The 19,676-nt window shown below is 36.5% G+C and overlaps 1 protein-coding gene across 1 annotated transcript; it reads left to right on the forward strand.

Moving 5' to 3' along the window:
* Positions 1-6,946: 6,946 nt before the first annotated feature.
* Positions 6,947-10,824, forward strand: LOC110844378. The gene is made up of 3 exons (XM_035848388.1): positions 6,947-9,913; positions 10,014-10,278; positions 10,345-10,824. Exons 1-3 carry the CDS (start codon positions 9,717-9,719, stop codon positions 10,753-10,755), a joined length of 873 nt encoding a protein of 290 aa, XP_035704281.1. The 5' UTR covers positions 6,947-9,716; the 3' UTR covers positions 10,756-10,824.
* Positions 10,825-19,676: the final 8,852 nt, after the last annotated feature.

The raw sequence follows: 19,676 nt of genomic DNA on the forward strand, positions 1-19,676 counted from the left end.
AGCCCTCAACCTTTGCCACTGAACTTGCTGATTATAATTAAATTTCACTAACTAAGATAATATATTTAACATTCCTATAAAAATTAGCTATCGGGGTAGTTAATTTACTTATCTTAAAAATGTCGAATCTAACCGTCGCCGTTTTCTCATCATCATTGCGGAGTTTTGCTATACATGTTGTCACGTTTGGGTGGGTGACAAACTTTATCGACACGTTCGATACTCTACGTAGTTGCAATTATTGGCCGTTTTCATTCAGCCAAGTGGTTCTACTGGTTTGAAAATGATTTGGTGCACATTAAAAAAACTGCATATCCTTCTGCCATCAACAGTTATGTAAAGAACGGATATAAAAATTTATCAAATTTACAAAAGAAAGAATTTGAAGCAGCTCATTCGCCCACAGACACTTGCAGTAAACGCAGTTGCAGAAACCTGACATGGTAAGAAAAAAGATAATTTATTGAAAAATGTGGATAAAGATGAATGGCTTTATTACCATTTCATTAGCGAAACAAGTACTGACAGGGAAGATGCGCTGGGATTCTGCTAGATGTACATGCATACAGTGTGTATAGTGAAAATTATTTAGGATAGTTTGCTCAAGGGGAATGCGAGTGGCTTTCGATAAAAATTGTGGATTGAAAACAATTGCTTACACATGAATGAGATTTTAATCTCTAACGCTGGTAATCAAACGAAGGTATAGCTTGATTTATTTAGTGGATTTCGGACTTGTGTAATTTGTACAGTAGCAGAATGCATATTAGTGGGGTGACCAGTGTCCATGAATTAAAACCGTTTTTTGCATCTGATACGTTCTCCGGAAGAATAATTTATTAGAACAATTTAATTAACTTGATTTCCATCAATATTGATTATTTACAGTCTACCAATACCTATACATATGTCATATGTGCACATATATTTTTATATGTATAGGATGAAATTGATTTATCTTTTGATATTTATGACTAAAAATATTCACAAACTGCAGCTAGCAACTCATTGCATGTAGCAAATACATCGCTTCATATTTAGTATTTATTATGTTTTATAAATATACCTACATATTTACAGTTTGAACTTGCAAATTGTTTTGCATGCCAAAACAGAACTTCGTACCTCATAATCAGAGTACAAGTGCCATCATCAAATTACTCTAGATGGTGTAAAGTGGGCTACATAGATGAAATTCCGTATTATGAAGGTTCATTAATTTTTAAGCCAAGTATTGCAAGTGTGAGTGCACAATAATCAAATCAAGTTCCACAGTGGATATGAACAAATCCTGTTTTCACCAGGGTGCGAAAACGGCACATAAATTGTTCCGACTCTCGGAAATTTATTGCAGTAACACTACTTATCTCGTTCTCTCGAATTCCAATCAACTTTTTGTGTGATCTACATATCGTACATACACATTGGACTTTTTTCAGTGTATCCTTCAGAATCTGTTGATTGTTAATGTGATGTTGTTTGAGACATTTATGTTCAATCCAAGAAAGTTCTACTACTATATAGCATACAAGATATTCACCGCTTTAACTTCCAGTAATTTGTCATGCAACCAATATCTCTCTCTCATTACCATTGAACGCGCCACGGTGACAAAGTCACAATGTCGCATACTGAAATTAGATACTACGAATTGTAAGTAACATAAACCCACCGGTAGCCACTCCATTAATTTGCATAATAAGAAATAGTCAACGATTCGATGCATTTGTAAGACCGTCGCCTCAAGGAACCGAGTCACTGTTTAAATATGGTGAACAAAAAATCTTTCCTCGTGAAATTATGGAGGTATGTGCTTGATGATGCACATATGTAAATGAATATGTTATAGGAAACAAATCCGTAAGCTATGCATATAGTTTTCCGTGATGGATTGATTGGTGACATTGATTAAATCTCTGTAGATTTACCGTTTTGTCTGACATAAAAGAATTGACTCAATTGGAAACACAATACTTGCCATCACGCAACTGACAATTAACTTTAGCTTTAAGATTTGTGGTAAATAGCAAGCGTGATCAGTGGCGATAACGCAAAGACGTTGAGTTTATGTCATCAAATATTGGCATTTCTCAACCACTGTCATATTTTTGTAGCTGAATTCAATAATAACTTTGAAGTTTGTTTTAAATTTGCAAGGATTTATGTCCATAACAGTCAAAAACAAGACAATTTGCCAATGGATTTACTTTTCATGAGTTGCAAATGTTAAAGTAGTTAAAAACACGAAGGATACTGTGACTGAGTTTGCAGAGTTGCTATAAATTGTTGAGACTAGTTTGTTCAGTCAAACAACTGTCCAAATGAGTTTGACAGACCAGCTTCTTTTTCTTCTGCCTCAGCTCGTACAATTATTTGCCAAACGACATAAAAGCCATGGTACGGTCATTGGCTTGACGTTGACTTTGATTTTGCTGAGCGATGACAATTGACACTTTGCGAATTTAACCATATTTTAAGGTGAAGCAAACGAGATTTATGCATATTTCTTGAGCAAATGATGCGAGCAATAAAGTGAAGTGAATGCACTTTACTCGTCTTTGTAGAAGGTGGGTGGAGAAACCTTATTATTGTCAATAATGAAGTAGAATTATATTTGCCACGCAATGGCTGTTATTTATTATCATAACTCGAGTTCAATTTTATACACCATGCAGAATAAGAGGATACTGCGAAAATTAGCTTCCTTAATGCAAGATTATTTTTTAGCGATGCTGAAAACCTTTGTTGACTGCCTATTAAATACTGCAAGAAACTTGCAACATCTTTCTCTTCATGAGCACCATCAAAATGTACAATATCTTAAACTTGAAGGAAAGGTGATTACAGAAGCAAAAATTATATACGTTGGTGTCCAAGTCCTGTTGTTGCCTTTCTCCCGCAAATTGCAGTGCAAATAAAATAACGGGTCGTATTCAATTAATATGTATGTAAAGTAAATAAATTTATTTATATGCGTCCCATTCGTTGTATTGATCACCCATTAGATTTACTATATAATCAAAGTTCACTCTAATTTGAGCAAACCCGAACCATTCTAAATTGATTGCTAAGAGCAAAAGGATGACACAAGGATATACTTAGCTGGTCCTTCCACAATATTCCGCATGCATATTGAGCCTTCCTTTAGCATAGTATTTCTCCTAATACAAACCAAACATCACGACTCCCTGTTGAATATGCAAATACCAATTCCACTTTATTTACTCCCAAGTCAACTTAAACTTTAGTAAAAAGTTTAAACAAACACAAAAAAGTTTTCGATTCTTGGACAAACGAGCCTTTGCTCATCAGGCGACAAAGTAATTTGCTCTCGAGAGCTGCGGAGTAGAGTGTTTAAGCAGCCAGTAACAACGAACGACCGTAACTGCGATAATGCTTGCCACTAACATAAAGAAAAGTCCACCAACCCTCTCTCTCTCGGGTAAGTGGAAACCTGCAAAAAAGGTCATTTGTCCAACCACACAAACACATTTACCAAGCGTATGGCACAAAGATGGTCATTTTTATGCAAAAAACGAGTGTTAAATATTTGCTTTACTTTTAAAGTTAAGTCAAGAAAGGCAAGTTAGTTAAGTACAAGAGAAGAGAAGCTCAATAAAACTGGTGACAGGACATGACAAGCATTGTCTCTCCACTTGCTTGCTCGGCCATTATTATGCCCATCTTTCTGGTAACTTTTTCATATCAAATTCTACTCTCGGCACTACTGGTCGTGGTCACACTATTTCTCGTCACTCTCTTACGCCCCGACTCTCACAATATTCTGGCGGAGTCAGCAGCCATGTAAGCACAATAGGACACACCGAACAGTATAAACCACCCTTTCTCATCATCTGCACAAGTAAAAGTCCTTTTTCAGACAAACCTACACCGAAAGACGGTAACGTACTCTGAGGGAAAGGCACAGAATAAGCAGGTGTTCATATGAACTTTCGTTAACGAGTGATTATTGTATGGCTAAAAGATGAAAATTCATATGTTGAACTAAAAATTACGTATGCATGAAACTATATAAACATAAACGACTTTGTAGAAAAAAACTTAGAGACGATTGTCGTTGGACTGTGATGGATGTTTAGAGGAGGCCATCGCGGTATTAAAAACTGTCAAAATGCATTGTTGAACAAATTAGGGGCTCACGGCTCAGCACACGAAGAGAAGGACGCAACTCGTCTCAAGACTACGATCTTGATAAGTGATTTGAATTCTGGTATAAATCAGAGAATTTAAAATGTGAACATTTTGAAATAAATTTTAAGTCGTCCGTCATCTTTTGTGTGTCCCATTCTCTCACTTGACTCTACGCCATCACAGAAAAGATGAGATGCAGAGTTGAAAATTCATATGTCTGCTTTGTTATTCAGTCAAATTATTCGGAGCCACATATTTTTTAAGGGATTACTCGGGATTATGTCCACATTTCCATCGTATTAAAGCCTGGTGAAGGTGAACATTGAGTTGCGATTTTAAGCCAACAAAATTGGTTTAACAACAGTTACTAATACTTTTATCTATGAGATCATAAAAAGTGACTCATATTAGTTGTATGACCAGTCGGCCATTCTTTGACATTTTAATGTGATTTTTAAAAAAAGTTAAAAAAAAATATATAAAACGTTGAGAATGTGAGCATGTGTCTATTTATAAGCACTCTGCGAGTGTGAGCATGAAATCAAACAGTGTAATTTCCGATGCATGTACATTATCCATCGTCAACTTGAAATCAGATCCAATTTTATGCGCAGCGAATTAAAAGCAATTTGCCCGAGGATAGCGAAGAAACCTATTTCAAACTGAATTCCGCAGTCTCACACTTATCTTTTTGCTACGGTTTCATTTTAAGTGCCAGGCTTTCATTTTTGGCTCAAAATTGTAGTTTTTTGTGAGTTGCATTTAATTTATAAAAACACTGCTCACAGAACACATCAGCGACGATTTAAAAATATGGTCTTCATAGATGATGAATTTTCGAGAGAATGTAGTTCCGCTGATTGGTATTGATTGGACGATTTTCTAATAATACATACAAAGATATGCATCTTTCAGTTTCCGGCTATAAAAACTTTGTTGTCTGTCTTATCTGCTATGTATCATTCCGTCCTCGCATTACTAATTGGGCATGCCAACTCTGGTACGTCATATGTACTTACATATGTAACTTGGGTATGGTCCGAATTTTTGTGCATTCAAATTTCTATGCATATTTTGCAAACAAATAAAACTGAAAAAGTCTAATCAAACTGCACAGCTACCAGTTTTTGTCATGATGAATTGATCCTGGTACAACAATCAGCCACCTACCCTACCTGGATGTTGCTGTTTAACCAATTTTAGATTATAATCTCCTCGTTCATGACAGATTTCAAGATGAGTAAGTCTGTCTGAAGTTGCGATTTTGAAAGATTTGTGATCGCGTAAAGTTGGTTGAGTTTTGCAGGTATCAAAATTCACAATCAGATACCAGCATGTCTATCCATTATCTTGTTTTGTACAGTTTTGCTAATCCTCAACCTTTACAGGCAAACATACGTAACGTTTTGTAATTTTCATTAGTTGCACGGTAGTTGCAGGGTTTCAACAATCAGCCCATTTTGCTTCCTTGTTCATTCCTTAAAACGGACTGCGTGTAGTCCACAAGTAGTGTAGACACATTATTCTCGTTTCTGAACAAACCAGTCTCAAACGAAAGGCGGACATGTGGATTCCTGTATTCCGCACATAAACTGTTTCTATATTTTATTTTTATTATTTTATCCCAGAATTCTTCATTATACAAGCGTCCACTTCTTTCTGAGTAAACTACGATTTTGGTTGGCACAGAGATTTTGCAATATTCTATAATGAGTAATCGAACCTCACATCATCTTTGTTATTTAATAACGCTCATTAATTTATCACAGATTGAAGATTTTCAAACAGGCTTTTCCATTTCCAAATGCAAAACCAAATTACGGATCAACCAGTTGGACACGTCGTACGTATGTATGTATATCTACGGTATTTTGCCAGTTTTTTTGCCGTAAAACGTACATAGTTATTTGCACACATATATAAAATATATGCTTAGTCTTAGGAGCTGAGCTTTGAGCAAATGTAAGTACTTATTTATGTCTAATTTTTATGGATACCACCACTTTGCCTTCAATATCCATTTGCAATTAATCTCGTTCTGTTAGTTCGTGAGTCCAAATGTGGCAGTTGCATTAGCAATTTTAAAAATATTTTTTCCCTTCGTCATCACGCATCTTAAATAAATAAAATACTGCAGACAGGAACCATCTTTTTAAACTTGGGAGCAAATTGCTCAAGTTAATTTCACAGTGTCATATTGTACTAACAAATAATTACTTTTGACAGCAAACTCTACTACCTTTTTTCCACCATGTCATGCTGTGCAACTAACATATGCATGCATGACCGGGATGTACATATGCACATTTTATTCGATGACACTCTAGACCTCGCTTGACCTCTTGATGTTTCGACTCTACGAAGTTCTTAAAAGTCTAGAAAATAAGTAAAAAAAAAAATACTCAGAAGCAGCACGAAATTGTTGGTTAGGTTAGATCTGTGCAGAGAATTTAATCAGATTTAAAAAAAATTCTGGTTAGGATTCAAATTTATTTTTATTAGTTCATAAACTTTAAGTTTACTGTACAATTCTATTTTTGAAATATATTTATCAGTAGCCACTATTCAACATACAAAGGTTTGTCTCTGTTTAGACTCTAATATACGTAAATCCATATATTTATATGCATTTCATGAGATAATGTCGAAGTGTCTAAATAATACTATTGGAAAATGATCAACTTGATTGACGGTCGGATAGGAAGCTTCTTATGACTCTGATTGCAGGCAGTTCCTTCAAATCTCAGCCACTGAGGATGAGTGAGGTGTTGAGCAACAAAAGAAATGGTCCCTGACATTGCATCCTCAAGATGCATCGGGTAAAATGTTCAGGATGGACATGCCTCGAAATATTGGAAGGGTGTACAATGAAGGAAATGGATATTCAGAAACAGTTTTTGCTAAGCCCTTCTCTCTCTGATTTCCATATTAAGGAATCCAATTAACAGAAGACGCTGCCCAGCAGGGATTGTTTATTTTATATTACATAATATCGCATCGCATCCAGAATGAAACATGTATGCACAAAAAAACTGTTCCTTTAGAAATCCAGAAGCAACGCTACATCACTTACTTTACCCTTCAATCAACATCCAGAAGGCTTATTGGGCTGCCATGCATGTGAATATATGCATGTAGATTTTCATTATTAATGGGATTACATTAAGAGGAAGAAGGAGATTGCACTGACAAGTCCTCGGTGGTAAAGCAGGTTGCATGGTTGGTAAACGCGGCATTGATCTTGCTTTAATATTAATGAGATCAATTGCAGGAATCGACCGGCATTGATTTGGTTTGAACTGACAAAAACTTTTGAAATAAGAATTGCTAACTAGACGCATTTATTCGTAACTGCCACGAAGGATATCGTCGGAAGGAAGAGATCGTCAGTCATTATTACGTTACGTTATATAACACATGTGTGCATAAGCATGTCGCTGCTGGAGTACGAAGTCTATGCAGCTATAGATTTGATATTTTGATTTCATCAGAGTCAATATTTAAAACTGTTTTGACATTTTAGAAATTAAATCGGCTACTGTTGTTCGCTCTAGACGGAGGATCGAGAAATGAGATTTTGGCTGCCAGATAAAGAACTTTACAGCTACTGTGCGCCGCGTTGCATATACGACGATGCACAAATACTAATAAGTTGTTGGGCTCTGTCTGACCACTCCAAAAATAAATTACTTTCTTAAAACACAGGTTAATGAGTTAATGAAAGGAAAATTCCATTGGCTTTTTTGAACTCAATGCTTTATCTGTTTTGATTTTTGTTTATGAGCAATTAAAATGCTTTCAAATCGTAAAAGATAATTGAATTTTTAATGAACAGCATGAAAATCAATACAGTATTTTATAAAAATGTTTTCTTGTATTCTTATGTATGTACATGTTGCTAAATAAATTAGATGGTGTCGTCTTCTGGTGGAGTAACATTTACTTGGTTGAGGAGACAGTGCGAAATTAAATATGTGGGTGTGTGCTGTTCATGGTTTTGAACTTGAGAGTATGTAAAGTACAATGCAAAAATCTATGAAAAGTGCAAATTTTTTTCTGGTGGTACATATTTTTTTCCTGGTAGCTGACCTGGGAGCTACATAATAGTATGCATACTTACATCCAAAGCACGCGTTTAGTAACCACAAATTCACAGCACAATTAAGAATGCCGGACCGGTTTTGATTTTGAGACATATGCTGACCAAAGAAAGTAATATTTTTTAGCTGGTGGAATATAGATACATTATTTCATGCACAATTTTTCAAAGAAGTGTAATACGCATAGTTTTCTTCTACGAAAGTAAAAATTATAATGAACACACAGGGTAGAAATGGGTCATGAAAAGTCTAATTAGCAAAGTCTGGTGGTTCTCATTAATAGTCAAATTTTTTGCAAGAGCAGCAACGACGTATGTATGTGTCCTGGGGCTGCACAGTCTGGGAAATAATTCACCTGGAAGATTCCATTTAACCATTATGGCACTATCCCAAATTTCTAAAAGATTCATGATTCGAAATACAGCCATTTGGTTTATGACCAGGATCATTCGGTTAGAGCCAAACGGCTTCAAAGTTGCGTCAAATTACATTACATTACTTATGTTTTGCGCAAAAAGTTTAATAAACGTTTCTGTCTGGATTATTAATATTTAAATATTTCTTTCCAAGGTGCTTCATGATTTAGTTGGTTGGCGAGGAGCCACTGCTAAAATGTTATTTAAAGAGCCTTTGCCTTATTCCATTAGGACGAAGTTGCATTTGAGTGTCATCCAGAGCATTCTTCTTTATGTCCATGCTTCTACGATTGCATAACGACTATGCATCGTTCCAAAAACTTCCAGAGAAATAAAGGCATATTATGTATACCAGTTGGCAAGAGGTTAACCATCCTTCCCTTCACTCCAAAATTAGAACAAATGTTAATCTACATACATTTCATACTTTCAATTTTTAATGGCACGCGGGTAGAAAATTGATATCTATCCACATGCACATGTAAGTGTATGAAACCAGTAATATTTAAAATCACCAACTAGCAATTAATTAGCAGTATATATCCCTTAAACTTAAATATTTCGAGTGCACAGAATTGGTCTAATGTGGATGAATTATATATAAGTGACGATACGTTGCTGTGCATTAGTGTTAATTATAGGCCGTAATTCATTTAAATACATAGGTATCAGTACATACATACATACGTCATCAGTACCATGAATCCGAAGGTGGAATAAGAAAATGCCACTCCAAGAAGTTGACCTTGCCCGATGTTAGATATTGTAAAGGCGCAAGTAAAGTGAACAAGTTGTAGGAGTGAGCGAGACAGATTTTATTGCTAATTATGCCATCCATCCTGCAAAACTTACCAATTTTTATTACGCTTCTCCAACACAACTTGTAAAGTTCTCACGCTCGCCTACCATCTTTACTTGCCTCAGTCCACAACTCTACATGGGCATCGGATCGGGTATGTGTAATAACTTCGTAATACAATCAGTTTAAAATGCTAGATTTCTCTCCACAGTTCGTGAGTTGGTATTAGTTTTACAAATAATTTTAAAAATGACACCATTTGTTTTTTCATTACTCGTGGGGCTTGCGACACCCAGTGTGATTGTCGCACAAATTTCTAACTATAAAGTTGCCCACAACAATTATCAACCAAGTTCAAGATCCAGGAGACCCAATTCTGACGACAGTGTTTTTATTGAGGGTGGGAAAGACAACGTCGGAATTCAAAGTGGCTCAAGTTGCCCAGAGTAAGTGATTATTGGTGGAATTAAGTGTTTCAACTAGGTTACATAATTGAAGTCAGAATTGAAGGTGTTATTTTATGGATTTCATGCACTATGATTTTAGCCCACTCTTTGGAATCCCTTTCGTCTACTTTGAAGAAACTGGGAAATGCTATTTGGCTGGTTTAAAAGGACCGTGTCCCGAAAACATGGTTATGTTTCCTCAGCATGGCTCACCTTTTGGATTTTGCGATTGCAACTGTGACGCTTACTTGGAAAACAAGTATCATGCTCCCAGGAGCTACTGCAGAGGTATCACTGAGGCAGGCGAGGTCAGAAGTTTGGCTTATGTCAAGCGATGGGGATCCTGTCAACCTTTGTTGGAACAGGTAAATATTAATTCGTCAAATTTTAAATGCATGCGCTGAAACTGAAATAATTTTCGTTAAACGCAGAGTAATTGTCCGTCTGGATATTGGCTCGCTTTTACAAATGACCCCAAAAAAGGACCCTTTTGCGAACGGGCCATTTGTGAAGTTCTAACTTATGATTTAAAATTTTACGACAAAACATCTGGGAAATGTGAACGTCTCGAAGGTGTGTGTCGCCAACCATGGCTGTCTAACCGGGGAGCAAGTGAGGGGACGTATCAAATCCAAGATTCAGATTGGACCCCAATATGCGTTGTTGAAGATGAAGATTTTGGTCGTGCTCGTCCTGCGGGTAATTTAGGAAAGGGGGAGCCTGGAACAGGAAAAGGTCAAGGAGCAGGAGTTCTCCCACTCAATTGTCCACTGGGATTTAGATACAGTCGGTTCACTGGAAATTGTGAGCATAAAACGTATCTGGGAAATGGAATTGGCTAAAATATGGAGATATTCTTCGAATGTTATTACAAATTCATGGGACAAATAAATAATTTTCAGTGCACACGATACTGCGATACCTTTTCCATGTAACATTGAAAATATTTTATCTCATCCTCTGTACAGAGCAGTTTAACTGCGCTACACATCTTCATATGCAGATGCACCTGCTGTCTCTTCCTGTAACATATCGTGTATGTACGATATGTACAACTCCAAGGAACGACTGAACTGAACGGTATTTCCACTTCTGATGTTCAGCCTTCGAAAAATCACAAAACTCTTCTACTTGACAGATCGGTATAATACTCAAACCTTGCACCAGCACTACCAATCAATACACACAATACCCCGACTCGACAGGATTCAATCAAAATCACAATAAAATGATAATGAGTCCTTGTCTTGTCCATCCCTCACTCAGCCTCGAATCATTCTCATTTATATGCTAAGTGTAATGATACACTTGCTATTTAGCATTTTAAAAGGCATTATTTTCCGAGTCAATTACAACTCTACCAACCAACTAACTAACCATTCTCCCCGAAAACAACGGACCACTCGCTACTACTAAACTCGCAACTATCTACTTGCGCAACAGGTCCAAGGATTGGAAAAGCAGAAATTTCAGGTTTACAGGACGATCGACACATCCACCAATAATACGCTTTCCAATACATTTCGTTTAATTTGTGGCCTTACCCGAATATGAATGGTTGATGATAGTCATCTCATTCAGCCGTCTTTCTTTCTCTCTGGCTTTTGCCATCATTATTGAGTTAACGTGGCTTCGCCTGCTTAGCATTCGACAGGCAGCGGAGAAACATCAAATTATTTACCAGTAATGAACCCATAAGGGCCCGTCTGTCCATTCCTGATTAAAATTACAAAGAGTAATCCGGCATCAGTGCATCCACATCCAAACAACAAATCAAATCCACTTGTGTCTGATTGATGATCTCTGAAGATTTTGAGATTTTGAGATTGCATGTTGCAGGGGCATGTTGATTGTGCACAGATATATTATTACTATTAGCTTTGGCAGACTGCCTACTCGTATTTATAGCCGCGTTTTCCACCACACAATTAAATAAAAACAATAAAAATAGGGTTGAATATTGACGAGACCTCTCTTGAATGGATAAGATGGTTGCTTTGCATTTTCTGCATGCTCACTGACTTTTCTCATCTCAATTTGCATTTCGCAAATTAGCAGCGAGGCATAAAGGACAAGGAAATATGGAATAATAATGTTAATGTGTATTTCAAATCAATATTTCATCTAAACATTATAGAAACATGAATAAGATAGCAGATGTGCTAGAAGGGTTTAGATACAACATGTGGGACATAAAGGTCAGCAAAGGTGGCTGCATTTAGCATAAAAACTCTAGGAAGTCTCCTTTCAGCTGCTGCGTTAGTTTCATGCATTTACAAACTATGTAAAAGTTGTGACTTTAAAATGTCACAGAGTCTAAAGTTTTTGTGTGTTGTCATCTCCAACTGAACTTAAAAATGTAGTTGTCTGATTCCGTGTTTGGTTCATAATTCTTTTTCGCAAGAATATTAATAATACATATATTTTTAACAATTAGCGATTTTGCGAAAATACACATTTTATACCGAACCGTATTTTACCGAACCGTAATAAATTAATAATTAGTAATTTTCGTTATTCTATAGGGAAAAGTACGTAAAATAATTATCTCTCATCCCGCACAAGCCCTTTCTTCACCACTGTCCATGTCACGTCAGCGGCAATAAAATGCATCATCTTTTGATTGAAATACTACTTAAAATCAACACATAAACTTATGTAAATGTGACACGGGCGAGCGGAATTGCAATTTGTCAACGGTCGATTAGCAAGAAACGTCCAAAACTCACCGACTGAAATTTAAGAAGGTATAATGTAACACAAAGGAGTTGTCGAACCAGCGTCGACATTTCACGTCATGCGAAAGCAACGCTATATGTATACTCGCAATATGCATATATTCAATGGAAAATTATGCAAATTCGTAAGCACGTTCAGTCCAAGATTTTCTGTCATAATTCACCAGACTCGACGACTACTTAACTAAATTTCGTGAATGCCGTACACGGTCACTTGTTTTAATGAATTCTTCCTTTGACATCCTCCCAACAGCCGAAACAACTTAAATTTGAATGACAATTAATTAAACCACCAAAAAATCTGCATGCAACAACTGTTTCTTCTCTGCCAAGCATAAGGTTGGGGTACCAAAAGTCATACAACAATGCATTTTAAGACAACTACCTGCATTTTAACAAAACAATTAATAAAATGAAATTTATGAAATAGAAACACATTTTTACTCTCGTCATCTCCTTGTTGTTTTCAATTTGTAAATCGTTTCCGCAATTACCTTAATAATTAATTAGTATATAAGTTTGAGCCCCTCACGTGGACGTGCATGCATACATATATTACATTACACGTGGACCCACTTACTATAAAATACTTGTAAGAAGCTCGCAGACATAAATTACTCTTGTCCACTTAATAGTTGTCATTTGCATGTAAATTTGCTGAAAATTCTTCTTGAAATGTCGTAAACTTTGAGTAGTCTTGCAATATGTGTTAATTGTCGTTATTTCATCAGATTGACGAGGGTCACACCCAGGTGCGAAAGTCAAACGACAGACACACCACCTTGCACAATTTATTGGTCTGCGTACTAAATCAATCCGTCCGTTGTAACTTTTCTGTCCTCCCGAAAAATTCGTGATGTGAATCCAATGAAAATTCTTTAAATTCTAATTGCCAAAAGATGTTTAGATATACATCAATATTGTCCCAGTCAGATACTTATTTACCTCAAGCTTTTAAAGATTCTGCTAAATAATCTCTTAAGAAATCAAACATCAGGAGCTTTTATACTCATGCTTAAAAATCTACAAATGTCACTGGAAAGAATTGAAATTTAGGTCCACCGTATACACATACATACAGACACATACATACATGCATTTACCGCATTACTAACTATTTCAACAATTGTATTCCAAATAATAATACTTTGTCCAAATATCCCAGCGAGTCCTGAAAATGCCGTTGTTGAGCGGTGATCCAAACACAACTTACAACATTTCCAAATCCTCAATCAAACCCAAAATCTTTCATTGCAGCAACGCAACACAAGTCACCCCGTAATAATCTTCCTCTCCGTACAGGAGTAAATCCTCGATTACGTATGCTGCTCGAGCTTATCTGATAAGAAATAAATAATTCTCCTCCTTCTTTAATGTTGAATTTCAAACCTTCTTGCAGCCCAACTTTCAAACTGCTTGTTGCAGTCTCAGTTACGAACCGTGTTTGAATGCAACACTGACTCTATGAGACTTTTCTTTTGTAAAATTTAGAATCTTGAATTGAAAGTCTGAAGCGATTTATTTCTTGATAAGTATCCTTGCGTAATAATTTTTCATTTGAAAGTAGGGGTTGAGATGGAAAGAGACCCGGCTCACGTTTCACAGTAGAGTCCAGTCAACAGATCATTTGGTGATGCATTTCCTGGATTTTAAGTACTGCTCCTACGAATCCTCTTGCAGGACAGAGTTTGGATATGGAGGGATGGTCACATATCCAAGTTGTCGTAGTCTTGTCCACAATCATATTGGACGTATATGCAGTTGATGTCATTGTATCAAATCCCATTGTTAACTGTGTGCATCCCAGTTGGTAAATGAAGGCTGGAAATTGTAATATACACTTTATCGTCGTACACTTTCTGTGAGGTGACTCTTGATTCATTCAAATTCATTTATTCACCTCGCTAGAATATAAAAGTTTCATTCGATAGTATTTGAATTGGAAAACAGAGGTGACGGTTGAGATGGGTAAGAAAAAGTAAGCATTTTTTATGGGGCCTCTTGCACTTTTATGTAGCTTCTCCCAAACTTCAATACTGTTGCTATAATGTCACAAATTCAATTTCCGATTTCCACAAGATGTTACGTATTAATAATAAAAATATGCAGCAATTCGAAGTATAAAATCAACTTTAAATCAAGTTTGTTTTAAACAGTTGGATCATCCTAATTACTCGTGTAAAAATTTATTTATGCCGAGCTAGATTTTGTATGTTCGATAACTTCTTAGTCACTTATCAACCGATTCAAATCCAATTCATATCTAAAACATGCGTCCTGACGGAATATTTTAAAAGCCTCTTATTTCATGGGTCTTAGATCCTTCCCAATCGAACATCAATACATAATCTAGGTCAAGAAAAGATGTAGAATCTAAATTTTTGGCCTTGTAACTTTAAAACTTATTACTTTTTGATGGGTTACCACATTACATATGAAAAGTATGTATGTAAGCAGTGTACAAATAGTTTAAGTCTATTTAGTGTTTCAAAAAAAGCTGAAACATTGCGCTGTTGCAGCAGTAACAAATTTCTAATTCCTCCCGTTCATTTTTCCCTTTCTCAAAATTCTCGAAATGAAAGGAATGAAATGATTGAACTTTTTCACTCTCCGAAGGGACGATTCCGATGAAGTGGGCGAGAAAAAAAGTGGCATTTGAGCACAGGCAGGGAAGTGCGAGGAGGGTAAAGTAGTCTATTCAGTTGGGACTTTGTTCACTCAAAAACTTTTCTGAACATATTGATGCCTATTCAAACTTTTAAACTGCAAACTAACGAAGAACAACAACCTCGGGTTCATAAAGTGGCGTGTCTACCTTCGTTTCTTTACCCACCACTCTTTATCCTGCTGCTTCTGCTAGAACGGCTTCAAACGTTCATTACGAAACCCAATTTCCAGTCCATCTTCATTCTACAATCTGTTCAACTCTATCCTAAATCCTCAAATCGAAGGCATTTCCAAATCGATATTTCAACTCACTTCTGGATGAGAAAAATACAGGTACAGATTGCCTTGGTCCGTTTTTTCAAAGTTTTATTGGTGTTATGTTTCTTCACCTATCGGCTTGGCTGTATGCATGCAAGTGAATGTACAGGCGACGACGGCAGGTGTTTCAGTTTGTGGTTTTTAGTGTAAGTACTCACTGTGGTTGTGGGGGTATCGTATTTGTTGTTTAGCTTTGGGTTTAAGAGGTTCCTAGTTCATCATCAGAAACAGAATATACTGGAAGGAAAGGCTTTTCTAGGGTTTCGTGTAAGAAATGAAGGTGCGTGGTTTTCCTCTGTCTTTCTGTTGATGTTGATAACACTGTACAACATCTTATTATTTATTCTGTGTCTGTCGTCCTGTCCACAAGGACCACAATGGATTCGACGTATTAGATTACCTACTTCACCAGAAAACAAAAGTAGGCAGTTAACAACAGACCAAGTTAATTTACTTCAGCACTTGTTGAATTCTGAGTTCTCCTCTTCAATCAAAACATTTTCAAATAAGCAGACCACTACTTAACCATTTCCTCACTGCGCACTTTGGCCATGAACCTATAAGTGCTTTCTTAGCAGAAGAGCAGCCACCCTCGGCCTCAATACTTATGTAGAAAGTAGCGATAATAAGTTGGGGTCTGCGCGTATCTGGCTGTAAGAGCGTCTTGGAGAGTACTTTAAGGTAGACGGTGAATGATAAGGAAGAAGGGGCGACGACGCAATGAAATTACAACACAAGTCTCACCTTCACCTGCCAGCGTTGCCTCTCAGCCAGTCCATTTTTGAAGGGATAAGGTCAATAATGGTTGTGAATGTGATTGCGTGGCGTGTGGTGGAATCTGAGCAGCTCTAATTTTTATCGGAGACTGGGTTTGAGTAGTGTGCAGTTGACAGGCGTCAGAAAAAAAACTATGCTCCGAGATTCTCAAATAGGCTAAATTCACTTTTATAATCATCAGCGACTTTATCATTTGTAGAAAGAGGTGGATAACAAATCAAGGATGGGAGCAGTGACAGGAGTAGATTTCACATTTCAATTCAGTGATTTCATTGTAGTTGTGTCTTTAACAATTTGCCCTGTTCTGTTTCAAGATTGTGGTTTAGACCAGTTTTTGACACATTGGAACCAGTACTTTGACATTTCCAGTGTTGAACGAGTCAGATTGATGTCTGATTGGAAATTTAAAGTCGAGCCATTGTTGAAATGCATTTTTGGAACGATTGGTTTGCTTCGAATCAATTTTTTAAAGATGTTTCAATAATATCGGAGGAAGATGATTTAAACGCAGAGCATATATGTTTATATAACTTTAACACCGTACGTATAACAATTCCAGCAAACTGATCAAGGCCAAGAAATGAATAAATGCAAGTAATGAGGATGCGCTGAGCAGATGAAAATGACGATACGAAATTATAGATATATTGCATAATAAACTCGTTGACAAGAATAAACTATAACGGTTTAAAAGGTGGCTCTTGAATATATGAACACTTGGACATAATAAAAAAAGACTTGAAAAAAGTTAAGCTACTTAGATTTAAACTCGCCTTAAATTTTAAAGATTAGAGACGACAAACGAAATTCAATCTTCAGAGCGCTCAGCTTATGGTTTTAAGTTTCTCGTTTTTCCTCATTCACTGGCTTTACAAGTTGGTCAATAAGTTAGTTGTCAAACAACAGTTGGCTATTGAGATGCTTTGAACTAAGGGAGAAAAACTGGAGCATTTCACAAGGATTCGGTAATGCATGGGCATATGTACATAGGACCGGATGGAGCAAGCCATATAGCACAACGTGGTTAGCTATTAAGTGAAGTTGACTTTTCTGGAGAAGTTCTGAAGGAAAATTAGATCTTCTAAAGTTTCACACACGGCCGATGGCCAATGCGACTCATCTCCTGCCTCCCCATGTGTCTCATCGCTAAATTGAACAAGTAAGTTTTCTTTTTCTCGGCAAAAGTTGTTTGACCAGAACTGGCCTTAATTTATAATTAGTGGCAAATTAGTGGCTTTCTCGGCTAATCTAAAAACTCTCTTCCAAAAATTCTTTACAGCCGTAAAGATACATAAAATTACTCAACGACTAGTTCTCATATGCACTTTCGATTAGTTGCACAAGTTTAAACTTGCATGACTAGTTGACATTCAAATAATATTTTTGCAGTAGTTTTTGATACAGTAGTTTGAATTTAAATGTAGAAGGCCACCAGAAGTAGGCAATGTGTTAACATGCCAAACATTCTTGAAGAACTGCTTTCTCAGGTTTTCAGCCGAGTACGACAAGTACAAGTAAACGGTTTTTAAAGTTTGGATCATAAGGTTTACCGTGCTCATGAGTTTTATGACATTTATGGTCAAAATGTGGTCTGGCATGACGTGCAAAGCCCTAGTAAAGAAGTTGAGAGAGTGTCAAGAGTCTTAATTGACTTTGCACATGGTTGTACGTTACCCTTTCCAAAATGAAATTTACAGCGTGAATTCTAAGGACCCATGTTCATAAATAATAATAATATCTTCAGCATTATTGGCTCCAGCTTGCACTACATGCATGCCCAACTTCAAGTGGTTTCAGCACTCTTGTCATCCTCCTCTTCCTTTGAACAAACTCTGAGATACGCCCGAATAGCAGCAACTCCCATTAATTTTCAACGTTAATCTTAATCTTTAAAATCATAAATTTTTCAGAAAATCGACTCAGATTTCAAAATCTAAGCATAGTTGGACCATCCGTGAAGAAAGTTAAAAGTTAAAAGTAATGGGGGATGCAGTTGGAAATGTTGGACGACTTTCAAAAGTGTCATATGTTCAAGGCACGTTAAAAGTGTTTTTATTGCGTCATTTCTCTCACTCGATGTGTGTATGTACTTAAGTACGTAACATTGGCGTGAACCCTTAAAACACTCAAATTTCTTACCAAATTGTATTTCGAGAGTGTGACTAACTTTAAACAAATTGGGATTTGTAAAACATTGAGTAAAAGTTGTATCAATTTTGCATCTATCAATACAACCTGTCTACATACAAACATTTGATGGTGTCATCAATAATTTGCACGCCGCTGTCAACAACCTCAATCAAGAGTGAATAATGGCACGAGGAAAGGTCATTGCATGATGTATTTTCTTGTCACACTATGTAAACTTGTATGTTTGTATATACTCATTCATAAAGTGTTACAAGCTTTCTTTCTGTTGATTGTCAAAAAATGAAGTAAATTATTTTCCAACTAGACACATACAAAATATCTGTACAACGTTAAATCATCACAAGCACTCAAGCATTTTATTTTTTAGTATTCAGTAAGAGTCCACAAACTCCAATGAAGCATATCACATCAACACAATAAAATGTCGAGTGGTTTCAACAGACAGACTTTCTTCATCTAAAATCACTCTCCCAGCAGCAGCAGCAGCAAAGACGATAACGATTACACCAACCACCACCACCACTGTCCATTTAAGTTCTTTGTTTAAACCATTGTCATCTACTCCAATTGTTCCATCCCATCACAAGATTCGTTGTGGTGAGGAGACTGTTTCAGAGTTAAGTGAAGACAAGAGTGCGATTTCGACACGTTTGTACATCTATCTCGTACGGTAGTGGTTTTAATGGAGCTTCTGCAACCGTTAGCGTACGTTTGGAAGTACATAAATGGACGTCCATTTACCTCCAAGCGACCAAAAAAGATAAACGAGCAAAGTGCGATGCGAGTGAAAATGACCTGAAGGAATACAAACAAAAACTTTAATTTAAATATTCCACATTAGAGTGCAACAGGGTTTATATTGGGAACTGTCATTCTCATATTTCGTGTCATTATGTACACTCTTGTCGTGAAGGAAGTTAATGATTATTTTCCTTGTTTATTTGTTGATCATGTATCGCATGTTGAATGCCTCAACTTGTGCATGAGACTCGATTGAATTGCAGGACGACAGACTTTTATTGAGTATGCATGTGCATACTAACAATGTATTTATCTATGTATTTTCACATTAAGGCTTGGAGTTTGAAAACGTGTAAATAATTAACAGTGAC

This window comes from Folsomia candida, unplaced genomic scaffold (genome assembly GCF_002217175.1).
Source record: "Folsomia candida strain VU population unplaced genomic scaffold, ASM221717v1 Fcan01_Sc002, whole genome shotgun sequence".
NCBI classification, from domain to species: domain Eukaryota; kingdom Metazoa; phylum Arthropoda; class Collembola; order Entomobryomorpha; family Isotomidae; genus Folsomia; species Folsomia candida.

Coding starts and splice junctions, on each gene's coding strand:
- LOC110844378 (XM_035848388.1), top strand. CDS start 9,717: ATGACACCATTTGTTTTTTCATTACTCGTGGGGCTTGCGACACCCAGT. Junction 9,914..10,013: donor AGTGGCTCAAGTTGCCCAGA/GTAAGTGATTAT, acceptor CTATGATTTTAG/CCCACTCTTTGGAATCCCTT. Junction 10,279..10,344: donor GTCAACCTTTGTTGGAACAG/GTAAATATTAAT, acceptor CGTTAAACGCAG/AGTAATTGTCCGTCTGGATA.